This window comes from Cucumis melo, chromosome 3, assembly GCF_025177605.1.
Source record: "Cucumis melo cultivar AY chromosome 3, USDA_Cmelo_AY_1.0, whole genome shotgun sequence".
Classification (NCBI taxonomy): Eukaryota; Viridiplantae; Streptophyta; class Magnoliopsida; order Cucurbitales; family Cucurbitaceae; genus Cucumis; species Cucumis melo.
The window spans coordinates 149,005-173,887 of NC_066859.1; the positions used below are offsets into that span (position 1 = coordinate 149,005).

The following is a 24,883-nucleotide window of genomic DNA, read 5'->3' on the forward strand; positions in this document are numbered from 1 at the left end:
TATTTCTTTTTATAGTCATTCTTGTTTTGCATGTCTTTCTTTATCCTGTTTTTTTTATTGTGTGTACAAAAAATCTTTAAAAAATTGATAAAATATTAAAAAAAATCTTTTATACCAAATTTTGAAAAAGAAAATAGTTTAGATTCGATCGTAGACCAAATTTTGAAAAAAAAAATTAGATTTAGGACCCCAAGTCTAAACGTGGGTATACCGAAATTTTCATGCCCGATTAATCATCCAACCCATGCGAAATTTTCATCTTCACCTGATTAATCGTCCATTTGATTTTTCTTCTTCTTCTTTGATACCCATCTATCTGAATTCTTCTTCTTTTGCTCCACTGTCAACGTTCCATAACTTCTTTTTCTTCCACTGCTTCACCTCCTTCTTCTACTACTACTACTTCTCTTCTTCTTCATCTGCCAATATTTTCATCTATCATCGTCGTCAAACAAGATTAGAAAATTACTATTTGCTGTTCACTTCATCTGCTCCTCCATTCAATAATGGTTTTAATTGGAGGGTGAAAATAAGATTTTATGGTTTTAATTTAAACTTTGAATAGTTTTAATTGAAGGGTGAAAATAAGATTTTATAGTTTTAATTTAAATCTTAAATATATATAGATTTAAAGCAGACACAAATAGTACTTATTATTCATATTTCATATCACTATCTATTTCAAATAGATAAAAATAAACCATTGTCTATCTCAAATTGAAAGAGACAGATGATTATCATTATCCATCTCAGAAAGGCTACTATTGTTGTTCATATTTGTTTAATAATATTGGGATGGGGTTTACTGTAGAACTAGTGGAGATAGACACAATTATTTGTCTAATTGAATTTACCTATTAATAGAGAGTGATGGTATAATGTTCTATCCTTTTCTATCTAGATAGACATAAATAGACATCTATTTAACTTTATCAAAGAATAAAATGGATTGTTTATCAAAGAGATTATGAAAATAATGCTTTATTGTGAAAATGTGAATCAATACAAGAGATATATACTTATATACACAACGCTATCACTATTTATTCAGGTAGATAGTGATAGTGTTTTATATGTCTACTATCTATTGTATATTGTCTATCATACTTTGCTTCTACGTTGCTTTTAGTTTGTAATGACATATTGTTAAATAAATCTTTTCAATACGAGAACATAAATTGATTATGAAAAATGGCAGTAGAAACTCAAAAGTTACTCCAAAGAAGAAACTTCTTAAGAAGGAAAAATGAACTTTAACTCAAGAATATTTGAAATTCATACATAGTTCTTAAACTTAATCTCAATCTAAGTTTCAATCTTGATCGTATAATTACTTTATACAATTTGTAAAGCTTCAAGTTTGTAAAGTTTCAAGTTGAACATTTCTTTATTTTCTACTTTATATAGTTTGTAGACAATCAACTTGAAGGAATGGAATTCCCATAACAGAAACGTATCAATGGACGTACAAATGGAATTCAATTTGAAAAACCACAAAATTTATAGAAAACAAAACTTAAGATTCAACATACTTTTCTAAGGAGGAAAGGAAAAAAAGATTTATTCTTTGTAAAATTCTCCCAAGAATACTACGAAGTTTTCCTTGTTATTCTAAAAGTGAAAATCACACAAAAAGTTATGGGCTTCTGTGATATTGATTTGGTGAAAGGAAAACTTTAAAAGATTTTGTAGGGAAGATAGATTGTGAAAACAAAGGAGAGAAGTTAAAATTCATAAAAAAGAAAAAAAAAATCCCTTTATCTTTAACTATTTTAGGAGGGACGAAGGGGAAGTTATCAAACACCCTCCCTCTCCCTCTACTAACATAGGCCTTGAGGGTTGATCTGACGATTTTAGTGAACGAATATTCATCCCACGTAGCGGTCCTTTTTCAGTGTGAATATCTGATTTTTTGACTCAGGTTCAGGTAGAATATAGAGACCCATAGGTTGAGAGGCGCAAAGCATTTGCGGGTTAGGACCAAAGAATTTGCGAAAAAATTATGGATTCTTTATTCTCTGAGCTTAGCGAGCTCATTCTCTTTTCTTTACTACAGCGCTTCACGCCTTATTTATTGGGTGGAATTCTGGATCATAGGGCGGTTTATCTGATCAAGGACCGGGGCACAAGGGTCCTGGTACTATCCAAGTGCAAAGAACCTTGGGGGTGGGCAAGAAGCTACTTCAGTGTTCACCGCCCAATGGTGCTTTTATTTTACGAAAAAAGAGCTGAACTAGGCGCCTTTTTCCTCAATTACAACACTATCTCAACAGAAATCCACTCACCAGTCTCTCGAAAGTCCTTATCCTTCAAAGGAGTGCAACGAAAGAAATCCATATTAACATTAGGACCTACTACAATTAGTGAAATTCATAAGTCCGGAGGACGGGTATAGATGCTATGACGTGAAATCCAATCCCTTGTTCGCAAATTCTTTGCGTCGATTCGTGGTGGCTTAATAAGTGTCAGAAGTGGCAGTGGCCATTGTTCTTCCAAGGAGGTTCTTTTATCTCGACCATGTTTAGGCCTTTAGGGACAGAACCTATTCCTTAGCCTTAAGTCAAGGCCTTTTCAAGAGAGAGAGAAAGAAGTATGAGTTCTTGAAGGATCTTTCCAAATATCTGACGACTTATCTCAAAATATTTCATAACCTTGTTCATTGATCATATGTACTCCACTTTCTTAGTGTTTAGGCACCCATATCGATGCATATAATTCTATCTCAAGATGCCTATTCAGATGCCCAGAGGGGATATTTAAAAGATAGTCAGCCTTCTGAAGGGGTCGAAATGATGTAATGAAATGAAGGAAGCCCACGTGTCAGAAGGAACCCATTCCAGAAATGCTTAAGACGAATATTCTGTCCCTAGAAGAATGAGGAATATATCGAAGCAATCAGCTTTGTCTCACCCCAAGGAAGATGAAAGAAAAGATATCTTATCAGACATATTTGAGATTGAAAACAAAGCAAATCAAGTACCTTTGTCAAAATCGAATCGAAATTAAACGTAAATGGAAACTAATGAAGTCCAAGAAATACTATAAAAAATTCAAAACAGGTTAATGAGTCCTGAAAAGGAAGCCATTAAGAGAAGAGATGGTCTACAACGATTGACAAATACTAATTCAACAGTAAGAAGAAGACGAGAAACCCTAACTTATCGGGAAAATGAAGCATTATGGCGTTTGAAAATGAGGTCAAAAAAAGTAGATTTTAAAAATGAGGTTACCTTCGAAAGAGACTTTTTAGGTCAAAAATAGCAATTTCCCTGTTTCTGTAACAATATGCCATATTTTACCCATTTCCTTCTTACAACTTTCCTTCCAAAAAAGCGAAATCACAACTCTACTAATAGAATCATAAAATTAATTAAATAAAGTAGTGTTTTGGCATAGCAAGTAAAAGAGCTTTTAGTAAGGGCAACAGCTTCGGATATTTCAAACAAGCTAAACAGGAGGAAGTCAGCTTTTACAGTACAATCATCTACTGCCAACAAGAGGCTTTAGATGAGTTGTTTCTCGTCTTGCTATTCTACCTCTGATTTAAATTCAAGGTACAAACATGATCCCGTTCTCCTTAATGGTATCAATAACAATGCCAAGTTTACCTTCAATTTTTTCATCCTTTCTAGGCTCATACGAAATTGCATATACATCTGCTTCCTTTGATCTCTCTGCAATAAGCTTCCCTATTACTCGACATGCATTGTGATCTGTAAGTGATGGTAAACTGTTTCTAAGGTCCTTTGCATTTGTTGTTGCCACTGATATCACTTTGCTGGTTCCTCTATGCATTACCTTAGCATGGATAAATTTCTTCGAAAAGAAAACATTTAGTAAAAATGGCCTCATGTACATATCTGTTCTTTGTTTCCATGATTTCTTGTTTGGTCGCTTTGCAGCCTCCTCCCGAGACCTTCTAGTCCAAGCTGATTGTATAAATAAAACCTACAAGTATAAACATGCTGGTCCTTTAACAAAAGAAATACAAATCTCAACAGTTATCTGACTCTGTTTAAAGAGTGAATACAAACAGGTATAGATTTATTGACCAAATGTCGCAGACGTTACTATAAGTAAAGTAGGCCTTGCTCTATATAGTGTCCAGCCAAAGCTAGCAACGAAAAAGAAATACACGGGCTTGCTATTTTTAAAATAAAGCAAAAATGCACAAGATAACGAGTATATCTGTAATATTTTTCCCTTTAAAATATGAGCAGTGAATAGTTTTTACCACAATAATTTCAATTCTATTTTCCTTTCTTTTACTTGTATTTTTGGACAATCTTTTCTGTTATCTGTTTGTCCTGTATTCTTGTGACATCATGACATGAGGTGATCTTGTTATCTTTAAATATTAATACTTATTGATATGCCCTGCACCGAGCGTTTCACATCTCTTTCTTTTATTGTACGTGGTACCAGAGCACAGACTCTTTAATTTCTGAAATTTGGCCTAGCTCAAATAACTAGGCATTTAGTAACTATACTGGTCATGTGTTCAAACTTCCACTTTATTCATAATACAATACTAAAAAACATTACTTATTTTGAAAAAGCTTCCACTTAAAAATTTAACAATTGCCAGCTTGAACTTAGGGTTAAGGCGTGCTGACCTCAAACAAAAAGTAATAGATTTGCATCTTTGCCATCATATGCTATTAAAGTTGGAAAGGGGGACTGAATCTTGTTTTGGTTGGATCTGTGGCTGGACAGAATTGCTTTGAAGACCAGAATTCCAAGTCTGTACAGAATAGCCCTTTTTCCTCAAGGCTCAGTTTCCAAATATTGGGACTCCTCCACCTCTTCCTGGTCTCTTAATTTCAGAAGATTGTTGAAAGAGGAGAAAATCTCTAATTTTCAACTTCTCCTTGAATCCTTGGACAGGATAAGTCTATCCAATTTAGATGATAAAAAAGCTGGTCACCGGAATCTCATGGGGTTTTTTCAGTAAAGTCACTATCAAAACACTTGACAGGGAGCACTTGACTCCTGCCTCCCCGTTGGACCCACAGCTGGAAAAATGCCTTTGGAAATCTAAAAGTTCATGGAGGGTGAATATAACCATATGGGTTATGTTGTTGGGGAGTTTAAATTGTACTTCAGTTATCCAAAAGAAAACTACCCACTCATTATATTTCGCCATATATTTGTCCATTTTGTCTTATATATCTCATGAGGACCTACAGCACATATTATTCGATTGCTTTTATGTTGCCAAGTGTTGGAGTAACCTCTTTCACACCTTTAATCTCAGCTGGTCCATTGATAAAGACTGCAAGAACTACATTAGATAACTATTTATTTGATGTAGCCTAAGTAACCTCAAAAAGAAATCCTCCAAGAACTAAGGTTGTGGATTTTTTATTAGAATGAATAATATGTTTTATACAAGAGAAGAAGTCTCTTATTTATAAAGTTCTATTATAATTGGGGGTAAAAAGGGATATTAACCTAGAATATTACCTAATTACCCAATTAACCCTTAGTCTTCTTACATCATTCAACCCCTCCAAAAAGAAAACTCATCCCGAGTTTTAAAAAGAAGAAACTTATGAAGCAAAAAAAGGAAAAAAAGAATGAAATAAACTTGTTCAACGGAGTATGACCAAATCAACCTCCTACGTTTTAAACCAAAATATTATGATCGAAGGGGTAAAATCGAGACAAAAAATCAATTATGGACACTAAAAGATGAATCTCTCCATCAGCCGTAAACCTGAAAAAGATGTTTCCTCAATCTCACTCAAAACCGTATTCAAAGAATTAGCTCTCAAAGAAAATCCTTCAAAAATCACATTTTTTTTATCATTCGCTTCAAGTTCTTCGACGGTTTGAAGATCATTTCCACCGCAACCAATATGTCGTTCTTGTTCGATTTTTGCTCGGTGTTCGATACTTCTTTTTCATCTTCTTTGTTGGATTTTTCTTCACTTGTGACCATTTCTAAATCAACATTTTCAAATTCTTGTTCTTCAATTTTATCTTCAAGATTTTCTATTTGAAAGTTTTCCAACCGTGATTCCTTTGTTTTTTCTTTTGTATATGAAACCAATCCGTTCTTGAACTCTTGCAGATGAATTGATAGTTGATTGATATGTTGAGTCATTTCAACGTTGAATTTCTTTTATTGTTTTCTTTATTTCCTCCAATGCTATGGGATCTAAGTTGTCATTTTGTTAGATTCTTGAACGTGTTTCAATCTCATAGCGGGTATAGGACTCATCCATTGATTTTTTTGAATCAATCTTTCTTGATCGTGTTTCATAACCAAAAGAGTAATTTTGAGTTTGAACATTCTTTTTAGATGGTAAAAATCCATTCTTGATGATTCTTGAAATTCATCCAACTTCCATTCTTTATGTTGATTTCTTAAAAATTGGGTTTGATTGGATCATTGAGCCATTTTTCAATATTGTCGCCTTCTTATTCCGTCCCAAAGTGTCTTAGAAACATCATTGGAGTCACTAGAATCACTAGAATCAATTTTCCAATTTGGATAATGATAGGTTCTTTGAGAAAATCGAGCATGGCCGAAGTTGGAATGTTGAAATTCTTCTTCTGAATCACTTGAATCAAAACTCCAGCATTGTTTATGGAGTAAAATTGATTTTCTTGTCTATACCTACTGCTGGTTTTTCTCTTGGACATCTTCTTTGATCGATAGAAGTCCATTCTTGAAAAATCTTGATAAATCTTTGACATCTTTCTTTCTTTCTTGAAAAATCTTGATAAATCTTGATAAATGTGTTGTTTGGAAACAAGCACAACACTCAAAGCTCCATCTCGTGATCAGCGTCAACAAGAGTTTCCCGATCTTCCACCGACAATAGTCAATGTTAGCCCAGACGATTGCTCTGATACCAAATTGATGTAGCCTAAGTAACGAGAAATCCTCCAAGAACCAAGTTTGTGGATTTTTTATTAAAATGAATAATTTGTTTTATATAAGAGGAGAAGTTTCCTATTTATAGAGTTCTATTACAATTGGGGGTAAAAAGGGAATTAACCTAGAATATTATCTAATTACGCAATTAACCCTTAGTCTTCTAACATCATTATTGGTCTGTTTATGTGTAAAAATGCATCCTTGCCTTGGTGCAATGCTATGAAGGCAATCTTAGCAGAACTATGGTTTGAAAGAAATCAATAGATATTTCACAATAAATCTTCCTCTTGGCTTGACAAATACGAGCTGGCACGGCTGAATGCCTCCTCGTGGTGCTCTCTAAGAAAACAGTTCAAAGACTTCTCAATGCAAGACATCTTACTAAATTGGCAGGCCTTCATCTTTCCTCCTTGATCGTTGATCTAGATTTGGGCAACAACCCCTGATGCTTGTATTTGCAACTGCTTTTTTACTGGCTTTCATTCTTGGTCTTGTTAGATTTATTTGCATGTTTCTTATTGGTTTGTATTGGCTGTGTGTAACCCCCAATTGGACTCTATTTAATTTTTATTTGGTCCTTTATTTTGTTGGATGTGATGAGGGTGCTAATGGGGTGTCAGCCTAGTTGAGATGTTCGGGTGCACCTCCTAATCCTGTTACAATTTCGCTTTTGCTCATTATATAATCCTTTTGTACTATGAGCTTTTGTCTTATTGATTATCAATAAATGAGACTATTCTTTTTTTAAAAAAAAACTACTATTTTACCTAAAAAAGGAAAAATCTTATTTTTACTGGCTACTGGATTTTTTTTTAAACAGAAACAAACTTCTTTATTAATAATAAAACTCAAAGTACAAGAGAGTTATACAATGAGCGTAATAAAGAAGCCTTAAGAGCATTAAACAAGGGGATCAGGAGGTGCACTCAGACATCTCAACTCGATTGACACCCCCTTAGCACCAAAACATTGTATCTTTTTTTTTAAAAGAATACGAATCTCATTTATTAAATAATGAGGCAGAGCTCAAAGTATAAGAGGGTTATATAATGAGCAATTAAAGAACTAGGAATCAGTAGACGTACTGGACATCTCAACTAGGTTGACACCCCACTTAGCGTCATCATCATATCCAAAAACAAAGAAAATGAAATGACATAAGCTAATAAAAATGGTCGAAAACATAAGACCTTTCCATCAACATCCTTTCATGAACAAAAAACTAACAGACAAATCTAAATTGGGCAAAAACAAGGCCCTTTCCTAACTCTCCTTTGCTGGACTCAAAATGACTAAACAATAAAGGCTTGCCAATTGAGATGTATGTCTTGTGTCGAATAATCCTGGAATCCTTTGACCATGGAGCACCATGATGAAGCATTTAAACGGACGTACTCAAAGCGATCGGACCATATTGAAGCCGTATTGTGGAAAACGCGTTGATTCCTTTCAAACCAAATTTCTACTAATAAAGCCTTGACTGCATTGCACCATAGTATTAATGATGTTTTCTTTAAAGTTGATCTAGAGAGAATTTGTAGTGCCTTACCACTAAAGCTGCCATAAAAAATTAGCAGCTTATGCCAACAATTCACTGCATAAGGACACTCGAAAGAAAGGTGCTGAAGATCTTGATTCATACAACCTAGATGGCACATATGAGGAGAAAGGCAATGAGAGCACAATGGCATTCAACGATCAATTAGCCTTGCCTTTTAGGACATTTTATCTTGGGTGCAGTTTGCCTATGGTCACATGCCCAAAGCATCCTCAAACCACCGTAACATTACTTCTAGCCTCAAAAGGAAGAAAAGCCAAAGGTTGATGATTGGCACAAGTTTTATTATCCATGTAGCTAGCAAGTCTCACAATCACAGATTCACAAGCCATAGCAAGTGTTTTAGACTTGAAACCAAGCTTGCTAGCTACCAACAAACTTTTGAAACAATAATCTGATTAAACCAGTGAAAATAACCACCACGAAAGCCGTGTAACAATGATACGTTTTATGTCTATATCAGACTTGTTTGGTTGTTGTAAGTTGGGCTACACTCCGTGTTAATATAAGTTGTTTATATTCCTGTGTTGTATGTTTTATGCTAGTTCATTTTACTACTCATTGTTTTGTTAAAGCAAATTTGTTTTAAAACTGGTCACTCATTGAGATTTAGCTTACCCTTTCCAAAAATGTTTTCTTACTTTCCAAGTGGAGATCGTGGACCTGACGCCTGACCTCATCCGCTATCTGCTAGTTTATCTTGAGTTTCATACTAGTATGTGCTGTTTTAGTTGTGTTTTTCTTGTCTGTAAATAAGTATTGGGTTCAGTGGTGTTAGTTATGAGTCGTATAGGGTTTGACTATGAGTTGTGTAAACATTGGTATGTGGTCCGAAAGGGGGTTCTCTCTTCCTCTTCTTCAATAAAGCTGGTATTACACTTAGTTCAATGCAAATCTTCCTGAATATTCCACATTTCAAGTTGGAAAATTGTTAATGCAGCCTAGCTGAGTCCAAGGATGTTAACGTAGAGAAAACTTCTTGCAGACTTAACTAAATGGTCCTGGGTTCAAAAGGTTGGCTGTCATTTTGCTAGGCCCCCAATTACCCAAGTTTATCATAGAAAGAGGAAGAAGGGTAAGAAAGCCATTTCAGCATAGACAAAATGGTAGTTGGAATGGCCAGTGGTCCCTGGGGCACGTGGCAGCAGCAAAGGGAGTTTATATATAGGGGGACGTTTAGCTAGGGTTAGGCCTTGGAATGTTTGGAATGTTTTGAATGGACACCCTTGTTCATTTGGGAGAGAACAACCCTCTCATTTGGTTGTAATCATTTTGTGGTAACCTTTTGTATTGAATGATCATTCCTATATAAATATATAAGTTCCAGACTGTCTCATATTGTTTTAGAGTGTAGTGTGATAAGTGTTCTTGTGCTGTGTTAGCTGTTAGTTTGTGTCTGTGTGTTGGTATTATTGTTACAGGAACCACGGGCGCTAACATTGGTATCAGAGCGAGTCGACAATCTGGGGAGGTGGAAGAAGATGACGCAAAAGATGATAGAGGATCGTTTAACCGCTTCAGAAGCAGAGATCGAGGCGATTAAACAAGAGGTCCAGAGACTACCGCTCCTAGAGAAAAATTTAGAGAAGGTGCACGCCATGTGATCTGCAATTTACGAGGACCACCAGAGGCAACTGGGAGGTTCGGAAATGACCAGGATAAGCACCGGGAAGAGGAAGCTCAGAAATGAAGATACGGCCGAAGAGGAGGGGGAAGAAGGGGAGACGTCCTTGAGTGTGGAGGGGGAAGAAGGGGAGACGTCCTTGAGTGTGGAAACAGGGGTAGGACAGGATAGGATCAAGTTCAAGAAATTAGAAATGCCGGTTTTTAACGGGGAGGATCCAGATGGATGGTTCTACAGGGCGGAGCACTACTTCCAAATGCATCTCTTGAACGAACGGAAAAAACTGAAGATCGTCGTGGTTAGCTTGGAAGGGAAGGGATTAAGCTGGTTTAAATGGGCAGAAAACCGTAAACGGTTCAGATCCTGGAAGGAGTTGAAAGAAAGAATGTATAATCGATCCCGGAGTAGAGAACACAGAACGGTGTGTGCAAAATTTTTGGCGGTCAAGCAGGAAGGTTCGGTGAGTGAATATCTGCAAAGGTTTGAAGAACTATCAGTGCCCCTACCGGAAATTGCAGAAGAGGTTTTGGAGGGAACATTCACTAACGGTCTGGACCCAATAATTAGAAAGGAGGTATTCTCCATGAGGGCCGTGGGCCTGGAAGATATGATAGAGGCGGCCGAACTCGCAGAAGAAAAGATTGAAGTAGCAAAGGGGGGCCCATACCCGTACCCGAAGGAGACCGCGAAAACAAACCCAAAACTGAGCCCAAAAATTTAGGAAAGCCCGACCACGAAGATGGTGACCTTGGCGGAAAAAGTTCTCCCTCATCCGTCAAATTCAAACACAGTTCAAGCTAAAGCCGTAGGAGGGGGAGGTCGACGCGAACATCCCTATCGACGGTGGACCGACTCTGAGCTACAGGCGAGGAAAGAGAAGGGTTTATGCTATCGGTGTGACGAACCGTTCAGCAAAGGCCACCGCTGCAAGAACAAGAAGCTTCATCTATTTGTGGTAGCTGACGACTTGGACGACGCAGAAATGGGTGAGATGGAAATCGAAGAAGGAATGGTGGAGGTTAGTCCCATCGTCGACTTATCTCTGAACTCAGTGGTTGGCCTCACGGCTCCGGGTACGTTCAAGATTAAAGGAAAAGTGGAAGAACGGGAAGTTGTGGTGATGATCGATTGTGGGGCCACACATAATTTCATCTCCTTAAAGCTGGTGGAGGAGTTAAAAGTTCCGACAACAGAGACGACCAACTATGGGGTCATCATGGGATCCGGCAAGGCAGTCCAAGGAAAAGGGATGTGCACGGGTGTGATCGTGGGGCTGCCTGGGTTAACAGTAGTGGATGATTTCTTGCCGTTGGAACTGGGAAATTTAGATATGGTTCTTAGAATTCAGTCGTTGCAAAAGCAAGGAGCGATGACAGCAGATTGGAAGGATTTAGCAATGATGTTCTTCGTCGGGGGTACTAAAGTAGTGCTGAAGGGGGACCCGTCGTTAACAAGAATGGAAGTGTCCCTGAAGATGTTGATGAAGCAATAGCAGCCCAAGGATCGGGGATTTCTCGTGGATTTCAGGTCCATGGGAGTATCGAGGGCGGACTGGCAACTGACTGTTAGTGAAGCGGTGGAAGAGCTACGACCGGAATTTGAACAGCTTGAGCGGGAATTTGCAGATGTATTCAATATGCCCTCAGAATTAAGACAAGTTGACCACCGCATACAACTGAAGGAAGGTACGGACCCCATTAACGTTCGGCCATACCGTTACCCCCATGTTCAGAAGAACGAAATTGAGAAATTAATGAATGAGATGCTCGACTCGGGAATTTTTCGGCCGAGTGTCAGCCCATTTTCCAGCCCAGTGATCCATGTGAAAAAGAAAGACGGCGGTTGGCGGTTTTGCGTGGACTATAGGGCGTTGAATAGAGCGAAAGTACCCGATAAGTTCCCAATCCCCATGATTGACGAGCTGGTGGATGAGCTGCACGGGGCCAGTATTTTTTCCAAAATCGATTTGAAGTCGGGGTACCATCAGATCCGAGTGCGAGAGGAGGACGTAAAGAAAACGGCTTTTAGAATGCACGAGGGGCATTACGAATTTCTGGTCATGCCATTTGGGCTCACAAGCGCACCAGCGACATTCCAAGCCCTTATGAACCAGGTTTTCCGACCTTATTTACGTAAGTTTATACTGGTGTTTTTTGATGATATCCTTGTGTATAGTAAAGATGCAGAATCTCACTTGGAGCACCTCACGTTGGTGTTTAGCCTACTAAGGGAGCATAGCCTTTTTGCCAACCGCAAGAAGTGCCATTTCGGGAAGGAACGCATCGAGTATTTGGGGCATTGGGTGTCTGAAAAGGGGGTTGAAGCAGACCAAGAAAAGATCAGAATAATGTTGGAATGGCCGATTCCAAAGAACGTGAGGGAGCTTAGAGGATTTCTGGGACTGACCGGATATTACCGCCGATTTGTGGCAAACTACGGAGCCATAGCCACGCCCCTCACCCGTTTGACGAAGAAGAATAACTTCCATTCGTCAGCGGAGGCCAAGGTGGCATTCGAGAAGCTGAAAACGGCCATGGTTACACTGCCTGTCTTGGCCTTACCGGATTTCCAGCAACCGTTTGAGATAGAGATAGACGCTTCCGGGTTTAGGTTGGGAGCGGTATTATCACAGAACAAAAGACCAATTGCTTACTTCAGCCAAAAGTTGTCAGAAGCGGCGAGAGAGAAATCAGTCTACGAGAGAAAGCTAATGGCCATTATGTTAGCAGTAGAAAAATGGCGACATTATTTGTTGGGGCATCATTTCGTGGTGTACACCGATCAGAAAGCCTTGAGACACATACTGGAACAGCGGGAACTGATATCGGGAATACAGAAATGGTTGATGAAACTCATGGGTTTTGATTTTGAGATCTTTTACCGAGCGGGACCAGAAAACAAGGCTGCTGATGCATTATCCCGCATCCCGATTGAGGCCTAGCTGAATATTATTACGGTCCCTTCCATACTTGATGACGTTGTGGTGGAAAAAGAGGTCCAAGCAGATGACAAGCTCAAGGGCATATTCGAGAAACTATTAGAGGACCCCGGGAGTGTGTCGCGGTATTCAGTCCGACGAGGCCAGTTGTTTTATTAGGGCAGATTAGTCCTCCCGAAGACATCCAGTTTGTCACCAACCATTTTACACACTTTCCATGACTCTGTGGTTGGGGGACACTCGGGGCAACTACGTACCTACAAATGAATCGCGGCTGAATTATATTGGGAGGGAATGAAGAACGACATCAAGCTCTACGTGGATCAATGTCATGTGTGTCAACAGAATAAAACTCAAGCCTTATCGCCAGCCGGCCTGCTGCAGCCCCTACCCATTCCTAACCGAATTTGGGAAGATATATCGATGGACTTTGTGGAAGGCCTCCCACGATCCAGGACGTTCGACTTGGTGTTAGTAGTGGTGGATCGATTGAGTAAATACGCACACTTCATCACTTTGAGTCATCCACGGATACCCTCGATCAATAGTATCCGATCGCGACCAACTGTTTTTAAGCCATTTTTGGAAAGAATTATTCCGCTTACAAGGGACCCAGTTGAAAGAAGTACGACGTATCATCCCCAAACCGACGAACAAACAGAAGTCGTTAACAAGTGCCTCAAACTATATTTACGATGTTTGTGTCAAGATCGACCCAAAACGTGGAGTGAAAAGCTAGCATGGGCCGAATATTGGTATAACACCAACTATCATGCATCAATCAAGACGACCCCCTACGCGGTGGTTTATGGACAGCCTCCACCCCCCGTTATCTCCTACGGTCAGGTGAGCACAACACCGAATGATTCGGTCGAATACCAGTTACAGAATAGAGATGAAATACTAGCAGTTTTGAAGCAACATTTACAACATGCCCAGGAACAAATGAAGAAGTTTGTAGATGTACACCAAAGGGAAGTAGTTTTTGACGTTAGAGATTGGGTATATTTGAAATTACAACCCTAGAGGCAGCAATCGGTCGCTAAGAGGCGCTGTGATAAGCTATCCCCTAAATACTTCGAACCTTATATGGTGTTGGGAAGAGTCGGCGAGGTAGCCTACTTGTTGGACCTTCCGGAAAATGCCAAAATACACCCAGTTTTTCATGTTTCGCAATTAAAAAGGGCAGTGGGTGACAAACACCGTATCCAACCGGAAATATCTGCGCTTAATGATCAGATGGAGCTAGTTTTGGAGCCCGACCAAGTGACACAACTCCGCTGGAATGATGCCGAGAGGAACTGGGAGTACTTGGTTCATTGGAAAGATCAACCAAGTCATGAAGCCACATGGGAATCCTATGCAACACTCGTGAACCAATTCCCTGATTTCCACCTTGAGGACAAGGTGGCTCTTCTCCATGGGGGTATTGCTAGGCCCCCAATTACCCAAGTTTATCATAGAAAGAGGAAGAAGGGTAAGAAAGCTATTTCAGCATAGACAAAATGGTAGTTGGAATGGCCAGTGGTCCCTGGGGCACGTGGAAGCAGCAAAGAGAGTTTATATATAGGAGGACGTTTAGCTAGGGTTAGGCATTGGAATGTTTGGAATGTTTTGAATGGACATCCTTGTTCATTTGGGAGAGAACAACCCTCTCATTTGGCTGTAATCATTTTGTGGTAACCTTTTGTATTGAATGATCATTCCTATATAAATATATAAGTTCCAGATTGCCTCATATTGTTTTAGAGTGTAGTGTGATAAGTGTTCTTGTGTTGTGTTAGCTGTTAGTTTTTGTGTGTGCTGGTATTATTGTTACAGGAACCACGGGCGCTAACACATTTATAAGGCAAATTTCTAAGTTCAAAATGTTCGCAATTTCACACCCAACGAAAATAGAAGGTTGAAAACGAAGTATTTGAAAGAAGTGGAACTGGGACACTACTCAACAATAGCAATGAAATCATTTGACCTGGAACGAAGCAGAAAATAGTTGAGAACTTTGTATTCCATGGAACGGTCATTTCCGTCTTTTCCATCCATAATAACAGCAAGACTATTCTCAGAAAATGATTGCACGCAGTATTCCTTTTAAATTCTAAAAACATATCCTGAAAAGTTATCATGATAATTCTTTATAAATTATCACGCAATTCTTTCTCTCCTTTACTATGCAGCAAGTTCAAGGAAAGTTGCGATATGGTTGAGTTCATATTGACTATTGGCTTGAATACACAATTAGCAGCAAACCAACCACAGATTAACCTTTGTCGCATATAATTCTGCTTCTCCCAACAAAAGTGAACAACAATAGAGAAATTCGTGCTCCACAATCGATAAATCACAAACTTCAAAATGTAACTAAGATATCCTCCCGAATAGTAGGGAATGAAGTAGGATGGCAGTGAAGAAATTGTACCTTGGCATACGGGGGATTGGAAGAGGCGAAAGGAGAGCCTCTGAATATGTTAACATGCGGAAAAGAAGATGCCCACGATAGAGACGAGGATTTCTGTAATGGAGTTGATGGCCCCTGGGAGGAGAACACAGAAGAACAAGATGGCAGTGAAGAAGCTATTGCTGTGAAGGCCATCGTTCAAATTCAGGTCATTCGTCCACCCGCGACTTTTTGGTGGAAGTGAGGCCTAATGATATTTGTCCGCTTTTTTACCTTTACCTGGATTGAGGAGAAATTCGAGTGCAGTTACCAAGATGAACGGCCGAGCGTTAAAAAGTCATCTCCTCATGCTCACTCTTTTCCATCACTCTCCCAATGATACATGGTTTCGTTGGAAAAGAAAAGAGGAAAAAAAAAAAGGAATTTTTTTTAATAATGTAACTTTAAAAATAATGTCAAAAATAAGGTAGGTGGAAAAGAAATGTAAAAAATGGGATTGCGAAGTCGTGTACCTAATACACGACTAGGGTAAATCGTGGGCCAGGTATACGTCTATCGGTCGAAATCGTAGACCTGGTCCACAACGCGACACTGAAGTCATGTATGAGGTACACGACTCCAATCTCATGTGTATCCACTGTGGTAGTCAACGCTTCAATTGACTGCCCATTTGTCCGGCATGGAGGGCATCGTGGTCATTTGGTTATGAAATAGAAGAGTTGAAATAAGGAAACCTGTATAGAAAGTATGGCAAAATGTTAACTTGTCTTATCTATTGATGCAAATGATCATATATTTCCTCTCGCATTTGCTATCGTGGAAGGGGAAAATTCCTCCAGTTATTCATGGTTTCTTCACGTATTACGTCAATTAGCTTAATCTCTAATAAGCATAGAGACATTCTTTCTGCCATCAACAATAAAGTGGTAGGTTATAGAGAGGTAGGTTGAAGTGAACCTCAAGCATGATATTGATATTGTTTTCGTCATGTTGCTAACAACTTTAATACGGAATACAAATCGAAGCAACTAAAAGATTTGGTGTTTAAGACAGGTAATCAACACCAAGATGCAAGTTTACAAAGTGCATGAAAGAACTGAAACAATTGAATCCAGAGTGTCTTGAGTACTGTGAAGATATTGACTTGGAAAGATGGCCTCAATCACACTATAATGGAAATCAATATGAGTGGATGATAAGCAATGCAGCTGAATGTATGAATAGTTATTTAAAGGAGCTTGAATGTTGTCCATAACTTCTTTGATTAGATTGACATTTTATCAGAGAATTCTGTATTTTGAATGTCGAAGAGATGAGATAAGTGTAGCACTTAACCGGGGAGATGTTTATACATAATATGTGATACGAAAGCTTAAGGGTGTGAAAAACGAGCTTTTGCACATTCAGTGACAGTTATTGATAGAGAAACTCAAACATTTGAGGTTCACATGAGAATGAGTATGATTTCCTCATACAAAGGTGTATCCACACTAATAGTAAGTTTGATGGAAGGAACCTGTTCTTGCAACAAGTGGCAGTCATTTAAAATTCTATCCTCACATGTTATTGCAGTTTGTAATTACATGCACTTGACGTTATACCTTATATTGATGAATGATACTTATTGTCCAACTTCAAGCGTCCTTTTGATGATTGACTCCATCCAATACAACATCCAGATTATTGGCTAGAGTTATCACTAAAGTTCACTCAAATGCGGACTTACTTAGAAAATCTGATCGACCTAGAACTACTATGATCCATAATGAAATGGATTGGAAAGATTTCAATTAATCAGTCAGAAACACGGCCTGTAAAAGCATTAGGACATAACAAACATACTTCCTCCACGTGCTTCTTTTTTAAGACTATGATGTGTTGTATTTTAGGGTTTTTGTAATTATTAATGGACTACATTTATGTAACTGTTTGATTTTATGGCTTGATGTATATTTTAGGGTTTGACTTATATTGTAGGCTTAAATTTTAGTGTATCGATATAAAAATTTTACAACTTAAATTCATATTATCGTATTGTGTAATTATTTAATTTTATGTTTTTGAATTTTTGTTTCATAAATTGGACATGATATTTTTAATTCATCACTTTTATATAGTTGAACTTTCCTTTTTCATGTTATTATATGGGATACTTCCTCCATTCTGGTTTTGAGTTATTGGAAGAGAGAGACAATATCCTAGCGCACGATCCCCTTTAATCAACGTATTGTGCCATACTTAGACGCTGCTGGATTTCTTGGGGTTTCCTAGATAGGATTCATGTAGTTGGATTGACACTTAATTACTACTTTGGTGGAGCGTTAGAGACTAGAGACCCACATATTTCATGTCTTATGGGGAATGCACGATCACATTGCAGGACATTACAATCTAGTTGGGTTATCGATGGAGGGGGAGCCTATTGTAGGATCATTAACATATAACTGGTAGCAAGTATGTGAAGATTTCTTGGGAGTTCTATTGCTTGACATGAAAAGTCAAAGGTAGAGTCTTCCATGGTTGGTCGAATAGTTCACAAATTGCCATCAGATGTTGATGTCGTGAGTATCCAAAGATACACACGTGCATATATAATGCAACTAAATTGAAGACTTTTTGTTTGATGACAAATTAAATACCCTGGTACATTGTATATTTCTTTTACTAGTAAGCGATTTCGACCAGGCACATACATACTTTTGGGGCGTTACATGCCTTGCATGGCTTTATAGGGAATTGTGTTGAGCCAGTAATGCACAATCCTTAGAAATAGTTGGGCCACTAATGCTACTCCAAATGTGTGGGCATATGACAGATTTCCTATTGTAACACCACAAGTTGCATTGCAGACTTCAATTGCTCGATCACTGATTTTTAGGTATTATTTTATTTATATATTGGATTTTAATAAAATTTGCACTATTTTTAACTTATTATCAAATTGTTTAAAATATTAGATAGAGTGTTGTCCTACCTGCATTAGAACAATAAGCAAATATGTTGTTGACGTATCGACAAATATTTGACCAACTGATGCATACTCAGGTAGTAAAGCATTTATGAATGTTGTCAACTTATTTTTTGTTGTCTATTTATGTTTTTTTTTATCGATTAATTGGACACCACACATGTAAGAGTTGTGTCTGAATATAAAGATATGATAGTGTTATGATAAGATGTGTTAGGGAAAGAGTTATGTAGGTAGTATTATGCAAATTATTTATATATATAATTCATATTATAAATCCAATACACAAATTCGTATATTTAATTTACCAAATTGTCATAGTTTTCGTAAAATAATTTGCCTTAATTTCTTTAAATACGACATTCATTTTCAACCATTTTTAAGTAACCGTTACGTGCGAATAATTTTTTTTAAGAAATTCATATTCTAAATCCAATACACGAATTTCACGAATTTCGTATATTTAATTTACTAAATTGTCCTAGTTTTCGTAAAACAATTTGTTTTAATTTATTTAATTCTACTTTCATTTTCAATATTTTTTAAGCATACGTTACATTTCAATAAATTGATTTTGATTAATGTGACACGCAACCCGTAAACATATAAATAAGTGCAAAAAAGGGGTTTGAAAAGACGAGAAGTATTGAAAACAAAAAATAACAATCAAGCCTTTTACCAACTCTAGATTCGTTTTCTAGTGGAAAATTACAATGAATCTAGTTTTAGGTTTCTCTTCGGTTTATTTTAGTATGCTTTTAAAATATTAACTTTAATTTTTATTCTTTTTAACAATGATTTATATACTGTCAAAATATTTATTTTAGTCATTCTACAACAATTATTGGGTGAAAATTTCATGAACCTACCATCTTTATAACAAAATATTTATTATGTTAATTTAACAAAGCTTAATTTAATAACCAAAATAAGTTATGAAAGTGGAAAATATAAACAAACCACCTCTAAATAATAGGTTTGTTGAATCTACAACCCCACTAATCTTTAATTTAATCAAATAGTTCTTGTAGTTTGATAACTGTTTTAATCAATTTATGGTAGTTTATTAATTTTTTACCATTTTTTATTGAATTGACATTCCTTAGAAATTTAAGTTAATTAACAAAATACAACGAGGTTGAGATTGATATCAAAATTAATTTCACAAATTTATTGATATGAATTCGAACATAAAGTTGATTGAAGGTAATTAAATTAAAATTTTAATTGTGTAATCACAATAAACTATCTAATTCAAGAGTACAGAAAGAAATTAAAAGTTTAATAATGTAAGTGTACCAAATTCATAATTTAAAAATAAGCTGTATTTTTAAAATAAAAATATTTAAATTAACAAAACACATAAGTATAGAAATTATAAATGAAAAAAAAAAGAATTAAGGAATGGTTGAGGAAGAGTTTAGTAAGCGTTAAAAAAGGGTTGAGGGAGTAAAGCTAGGGTTATGATAACCCTTTCCTCAAACGAGTATTAGATTACATAACCTAATCCTCCCTTTTTTAACCCTTCCCCCAAACATGTCATAAGATTTTGAAAAGTATTTTATCACACAATCGTATAAGAAAGCAAATGATTGTGTAACAAAGTTAGACGATAGTATAAGAAGTAAACTATTGTTTATAAAGCTAAATGATCGTATAAAAAGGCTAAATGATCATTCAATCTATTACACGATCGTTTAGAAGAGTGAGCAATCCTGTAAGAGATTTAAAGAGATTCTCGGGGTTATAATTATCAGATCGGTGGAGTGGATTTCCGGTGTCGTAACATACGAAGATTTAGAATTTAGTTAAGTAAGAGCTAGCAAGATTAAAGGAGTTTAAAGAATGACTAATCCAACTTAGGATTAATATAAATAAGAGAATAGGACAAAAGAAAAGGGGATTACTGTTGGAAAACAAACTAGGGCTAGACTCAGCGAAATTAACATAAAAAAAATTCTCTAACCCTATAACGTAAAAACACCGTGCATAAACAATTAAATCATGAATAAACATACCTTTGTATCGATGTTCCAAATTCAAATTTTCTTTGTTCCGATAAGAACGATCCTCCAAATTCGTATCACCAAAACGTTGCAAAATCACTAACGTTCTTTGGCAGTATCCATACACAAATTTAGAATTTGACTTCTCGAAATCGAGTCTTTTAGAACCTCACAAAGTGAGAATTTTGACTCTCTCTACTCTTTCTCTATGTAAAATGGATTTATGTCTTTTGCTTGTATATCAAATATGATGTCCAAGGTCTTATTTATAGGTTTCCTAAAGTCTTCTAATAAGCTTAGGATTTTCTAGTAAACTTTAGATTTCCTGATAAGCTTCAAATTCTCTAATCAGACTTATTAACTACCCAACCCAAAAGATAAATTCGACCCAATTTTTTCGTGTACGATCCGTTAAGTTAATTTAATATGACAATGGGCCCATAACTCATTTTATGGCCCATAAGTCATAATTGGTATCTAGTAAGACATTATGGTTACCCATGTTAAATTAAGTTAGTGATCCAACACAGCCTAACATAATTATTACTTAAACCTTTTAACATGTGATATCTATAATTAAATATAAGGCATGGACAAAGTCACCTTATCTAATTCAATTGCTTTCTCAATCAATAAGCATACCAAAATAATAAATGGCATTAACACCCTTATTAATTCATTAATAGCACGCTCTTGCATTTCCACAATCATACTTAATCAAGGGATCCAGAGATATCTCTCCATAACAAGAGATAAATTCCATCCTGATTAATCTTTGTTCACTACATAATTCATAACGTATTTGAGTACAACCTTTATAATTATCCGGTTAAAAATAACGTTTGATTGCATAAGAATAGATTAATTCTTATATTTAACACTATGATAATCTCAGGTTTAAGGATCAAAACAATCAATTATTTATGACACTTGTCCATGAATAATCTAAAAAAAGGGTTAGTCCAATTCTTATTCTCTAATAAGAAAATATAATTATAATTTATGTCTTTACATATATAATAATCCTATGATTATCAATTATAACTCATACTAACATATTCATAATAATCGATTATGGACATTTAGAATATAATAACATATTCATGGATATTATTATACAATATCATGCAATTGAATAATAATGAGAATAATGACTTTTTTCAAATAATTAAACAATAATCCAACTATCCATAAAATCATCATAGAGCACAATAAAAAAACCAACAATTACTCTGCAACTTTGAAAAGAAAAGCTAAGTGTTAGCTTATCCTAGGTGAGAAGAAGAAGTGAACAAGGCATTCTAAGCTAAGGGAAAACTATGTTTTTGTGAGTGACTTTCTAAAAATATTTACATTTTAAAGCTTTCTTTAAAATTCATGTTGTCTTGTAAGAATATTTCATACATCAATGTTTATAAAACTATTTCGAATAAAAGTTTATATTATGTTTAAGGTAAGTTTTATGTGTTTTAAATGAATGTGAAATTGTGTTTTCAAATCATTAGTCTTTTCCTATTAATGAGCTAACTATTATGTGCACATAAGGAGTAAAGGTAGTCATGTAAAAAAGGATTGCATGGTGGATTGAAGTCGACCAATGTGTAAAAGGAGTGCATTGTGCTTGGAGTCCTGAGCAATGAGGAATGAACCAGGAAATTCCTGAATGTTGTTGATGAAAAGAACATCACAGTCTAAATGCGAGATGTTGACTCTTAGCGCAGGGAATGGTTCACTATCTCGGCAAAAGGATGTGTGAGACTAATGAGTATTTATGCAATCTAATGCATATGTGAAATATGAATATGATTTATGAGTTGTGTTCCAAAAGGTTTTATAATTAAAACTTCATTCAATAAGTCATAGACTTATGTTTTAAGTTTTACTTCCCCCATGTTGTAAGAAACTAAGCTATTAGTTAGAAAGGCAAGAAAGAAGGTTGAAAAGTAAACGATCAGAGCGAAGCAATTGTTTAGGCAACTAACCAATCGTGTAAAAAGGTAAGCAATTATTGGAGCTAAGCGATTGATCAAGAAATTAAGCGATCGCACTGGGTACTAAATGATCGTTGAAGGATGAAGACTTTTAAGGCTTTCAACATTTTTTTGTTAAGCTGTTTTAAGAACTATAAATTGTTTTGAATTGTTATAGAAATTTTCGGGTTTAAATAAATAAGAGTGTTGCTTTACTTCAGATGTTGTTGTTACTGTTAAGCTTTCATGGTGTAATAGTTAATGGTTCAAAGTTTTTAAATCACGTTTCGTTTTGCACGATAAGTTTAAGAATGCGTGTGGGACAAGACGTGACAATGCACCTAATATTATGACATTGCTTTCATGTCATAATGGCGAAGTGATATGAACTTATGTGGGCCCTATGATATGCTTCCATATTGTTGAGTTGCATGCACCTAATTGTATGTTGTGACAGTTCGATATGCTTCAAACGATACCATTATTGTGTTATACAAACCCCGCAATGCATCAAATTGATTTAAAAGGCAAACACGATCAAGATTGGCGTAGGATTAAGGTGGAGTATATCACAATGTGGCGTTCATGATTTGATCTTTGTGCACATGGACAAGCAACACACGAGCCATTTGTATGAAATGACTATTTTCCCTGGTACACGTCAATTACAAGATGATTTATCATACCTGATGGCGCTTACTATTATTGTATGGTAAGAATTCTAATATGATTTTTTTTTATAATTTAACAATATGCACATTCTTTAATTATATTATTGTAATCCTTAAAAATAATTTGTTCCAAGACGTACATGCTTATTTAATGGAACACAATTTACAAGATTTGAGCTTAATGTGTGATCAAACCACATTTTTTTAGAAGAATAATGCTCCTTTTTAATCTATATAGGTTAATGAATCAAATATATCATTATAACCATAAAACGATTACAAAATTTATAACCATCAAAATAATAGTAATTATAATTTCCAATTGAAACATTAATTATAAAACAGGTACAATGACAGTCATTCCCAACAGAGGAAAATAGAAGTCTGATGAATCAAAACGAACGAGAAGACCTGAAGAGGTTTGCAGACAAATTGAAAACTAAGAGCGATGACGAGCAACAAGCAACAGACATTGGACGAGCATCGGACAATTCATAAACTAAGAGAAAGAGATAGAGAGAAATCAAAAGGGAGGCAAGTGAGCAATAACTTAAACCGATAAGAGAACATAAGAAAACCCAAACTTCTCGAGATGAATCGATTAACTGGTAATCAAACTGAATCCTATTGGGCCAGCATGAGTAAAAGATAGAAAAAATAGGTTTAATTTTCAAAAATAAAAAACAAAATATGAAGGGATTGTTTGGGGAAAGATTATGTAGGATTATAATAACCACCTTGCTACAAGCGAAGTCTCCACAAAAACACTTTTTCAAAGCTCCCAATTTGCTACAATATTTGCAATTCGCTACCGTTTTTACTATTTGACATTCATCATTTTTTTTATTCTTTGTTATAACATTTATTACTTTTTTATCAAACTAAAATAATCTACGTACCAAACGTCTACTATCATAATCCAAACTAAAATAATCTACACCATAAACACAATCCATTTACTAAGACTATAATAACTTACTTCTTGTCCCAAACAACCCGAAATGTTTACCAACGAACCTTGAGTTTCATTTTTTTATTCTCTCAAAGCATTTCTCAAAGACACTTTAGTTCAAAGCATCTCAAGATATTGATACATTTATGTTGTAAAGAATGCATGTATCACGTGTATATCTGAATCTTCGGCTTGCAGTCTTACGACTCAACTTTAATGAAATTAAACAAAAAATGAAACTAATAAAATGAGGATGAAGAATACTGTTGATAAATTGTTGAACTTATTTATATGAGCACATCAAAGAAAAAACTAAGAAGAAAAATTAAAATAAAAACATGCAAATAGTTGAAAAAAATTGATTTGGTCGAAAATTGTGTATTAGCAATTTATGTTGAGTAATTTAACTCATTTTGTCATATATACCTTCAACCAATTTAAAGTTACAAATTAAACACTTTAAATAAATTAACAATTAAATTCTCAAACTGTTATATCAAAAAGATTAAATTCTTCACTATTCAGCATTAGTTGACACGCACTCCCTCTTTTAAAATGGGAGGTTTAATTTTGAATATTCACATAACCTTAGACTAAAAAATTTGAAGTTCTAAACTGACAAATTTAAACCACGTTCTAGAATTTGAAGTTATCTTTATTCACCAAGTTGACATGAATTTACTGATCTCAAGTCAACTTTATACTATCCATTAAAATTAAAATATATTAATTTTTACATAGAAAACTCATTCACTAAAATGAGATCTATTCGTTGATGGTACCATCGATAAGTTTAAATTATATGTCAAGCATCCATATTCACCAAACTAACATGAATTTACTGATTCCAATTACTGATTAGATTTAACAAGCAAACAAGTCTAATACCAAAATGTAGAAAACAAGAAG

At 35.8% G+C, this 24,883-nt stretch overlaps 1 protein-coding gene across 1 annotated transcript; it reads right to left on the reverse strand.

The window, feature by feature from the left end:
- Window positions 1–3,350: 3,350 nt before the first annotated feature.
- On the reverse strand, window positions 3,351–15,818 carry LOC103485371 (uncharacterized). Its single transcript, XM_008442922.3, has 2 exons — window positions 15,429–15,818; window positions 3,351–3,948 (listed from the first exon to the last, which is right to left on the reverse strand). The coding sequence occupies exons 1-2, from the start codon at window positions 15,600–15,602 to the stop codon at window positions 3,550–3,552; spliced, it is 573 nt and encodes a 190-aa protein (XP_008441144.1). The 5' UTR covers window positions 15,603–15,818; the 3' UTR covers window positions 3,351–3,549.
- Window positions 15,819–24,883: the final 9,065 nt, after the last annotated feature.

Excerpts from the sequence above, each read along its gene's own strand:
- LOC103485371 (XM_008442922.3), bottom strand. The coding sequence starts at position 15,602 with ATGGCCTTCACAGCAATAGCTTCTTCACTGCCATCTTGTTCTTCTGTG. Across the intron at positions 3,949-15,428 it reads CCAATCCCCCGTATGCCAAG|GTTTTATTTATACAATCAGC; the intron begins GTACAATTTCTT and ends TTATACTTGTAG.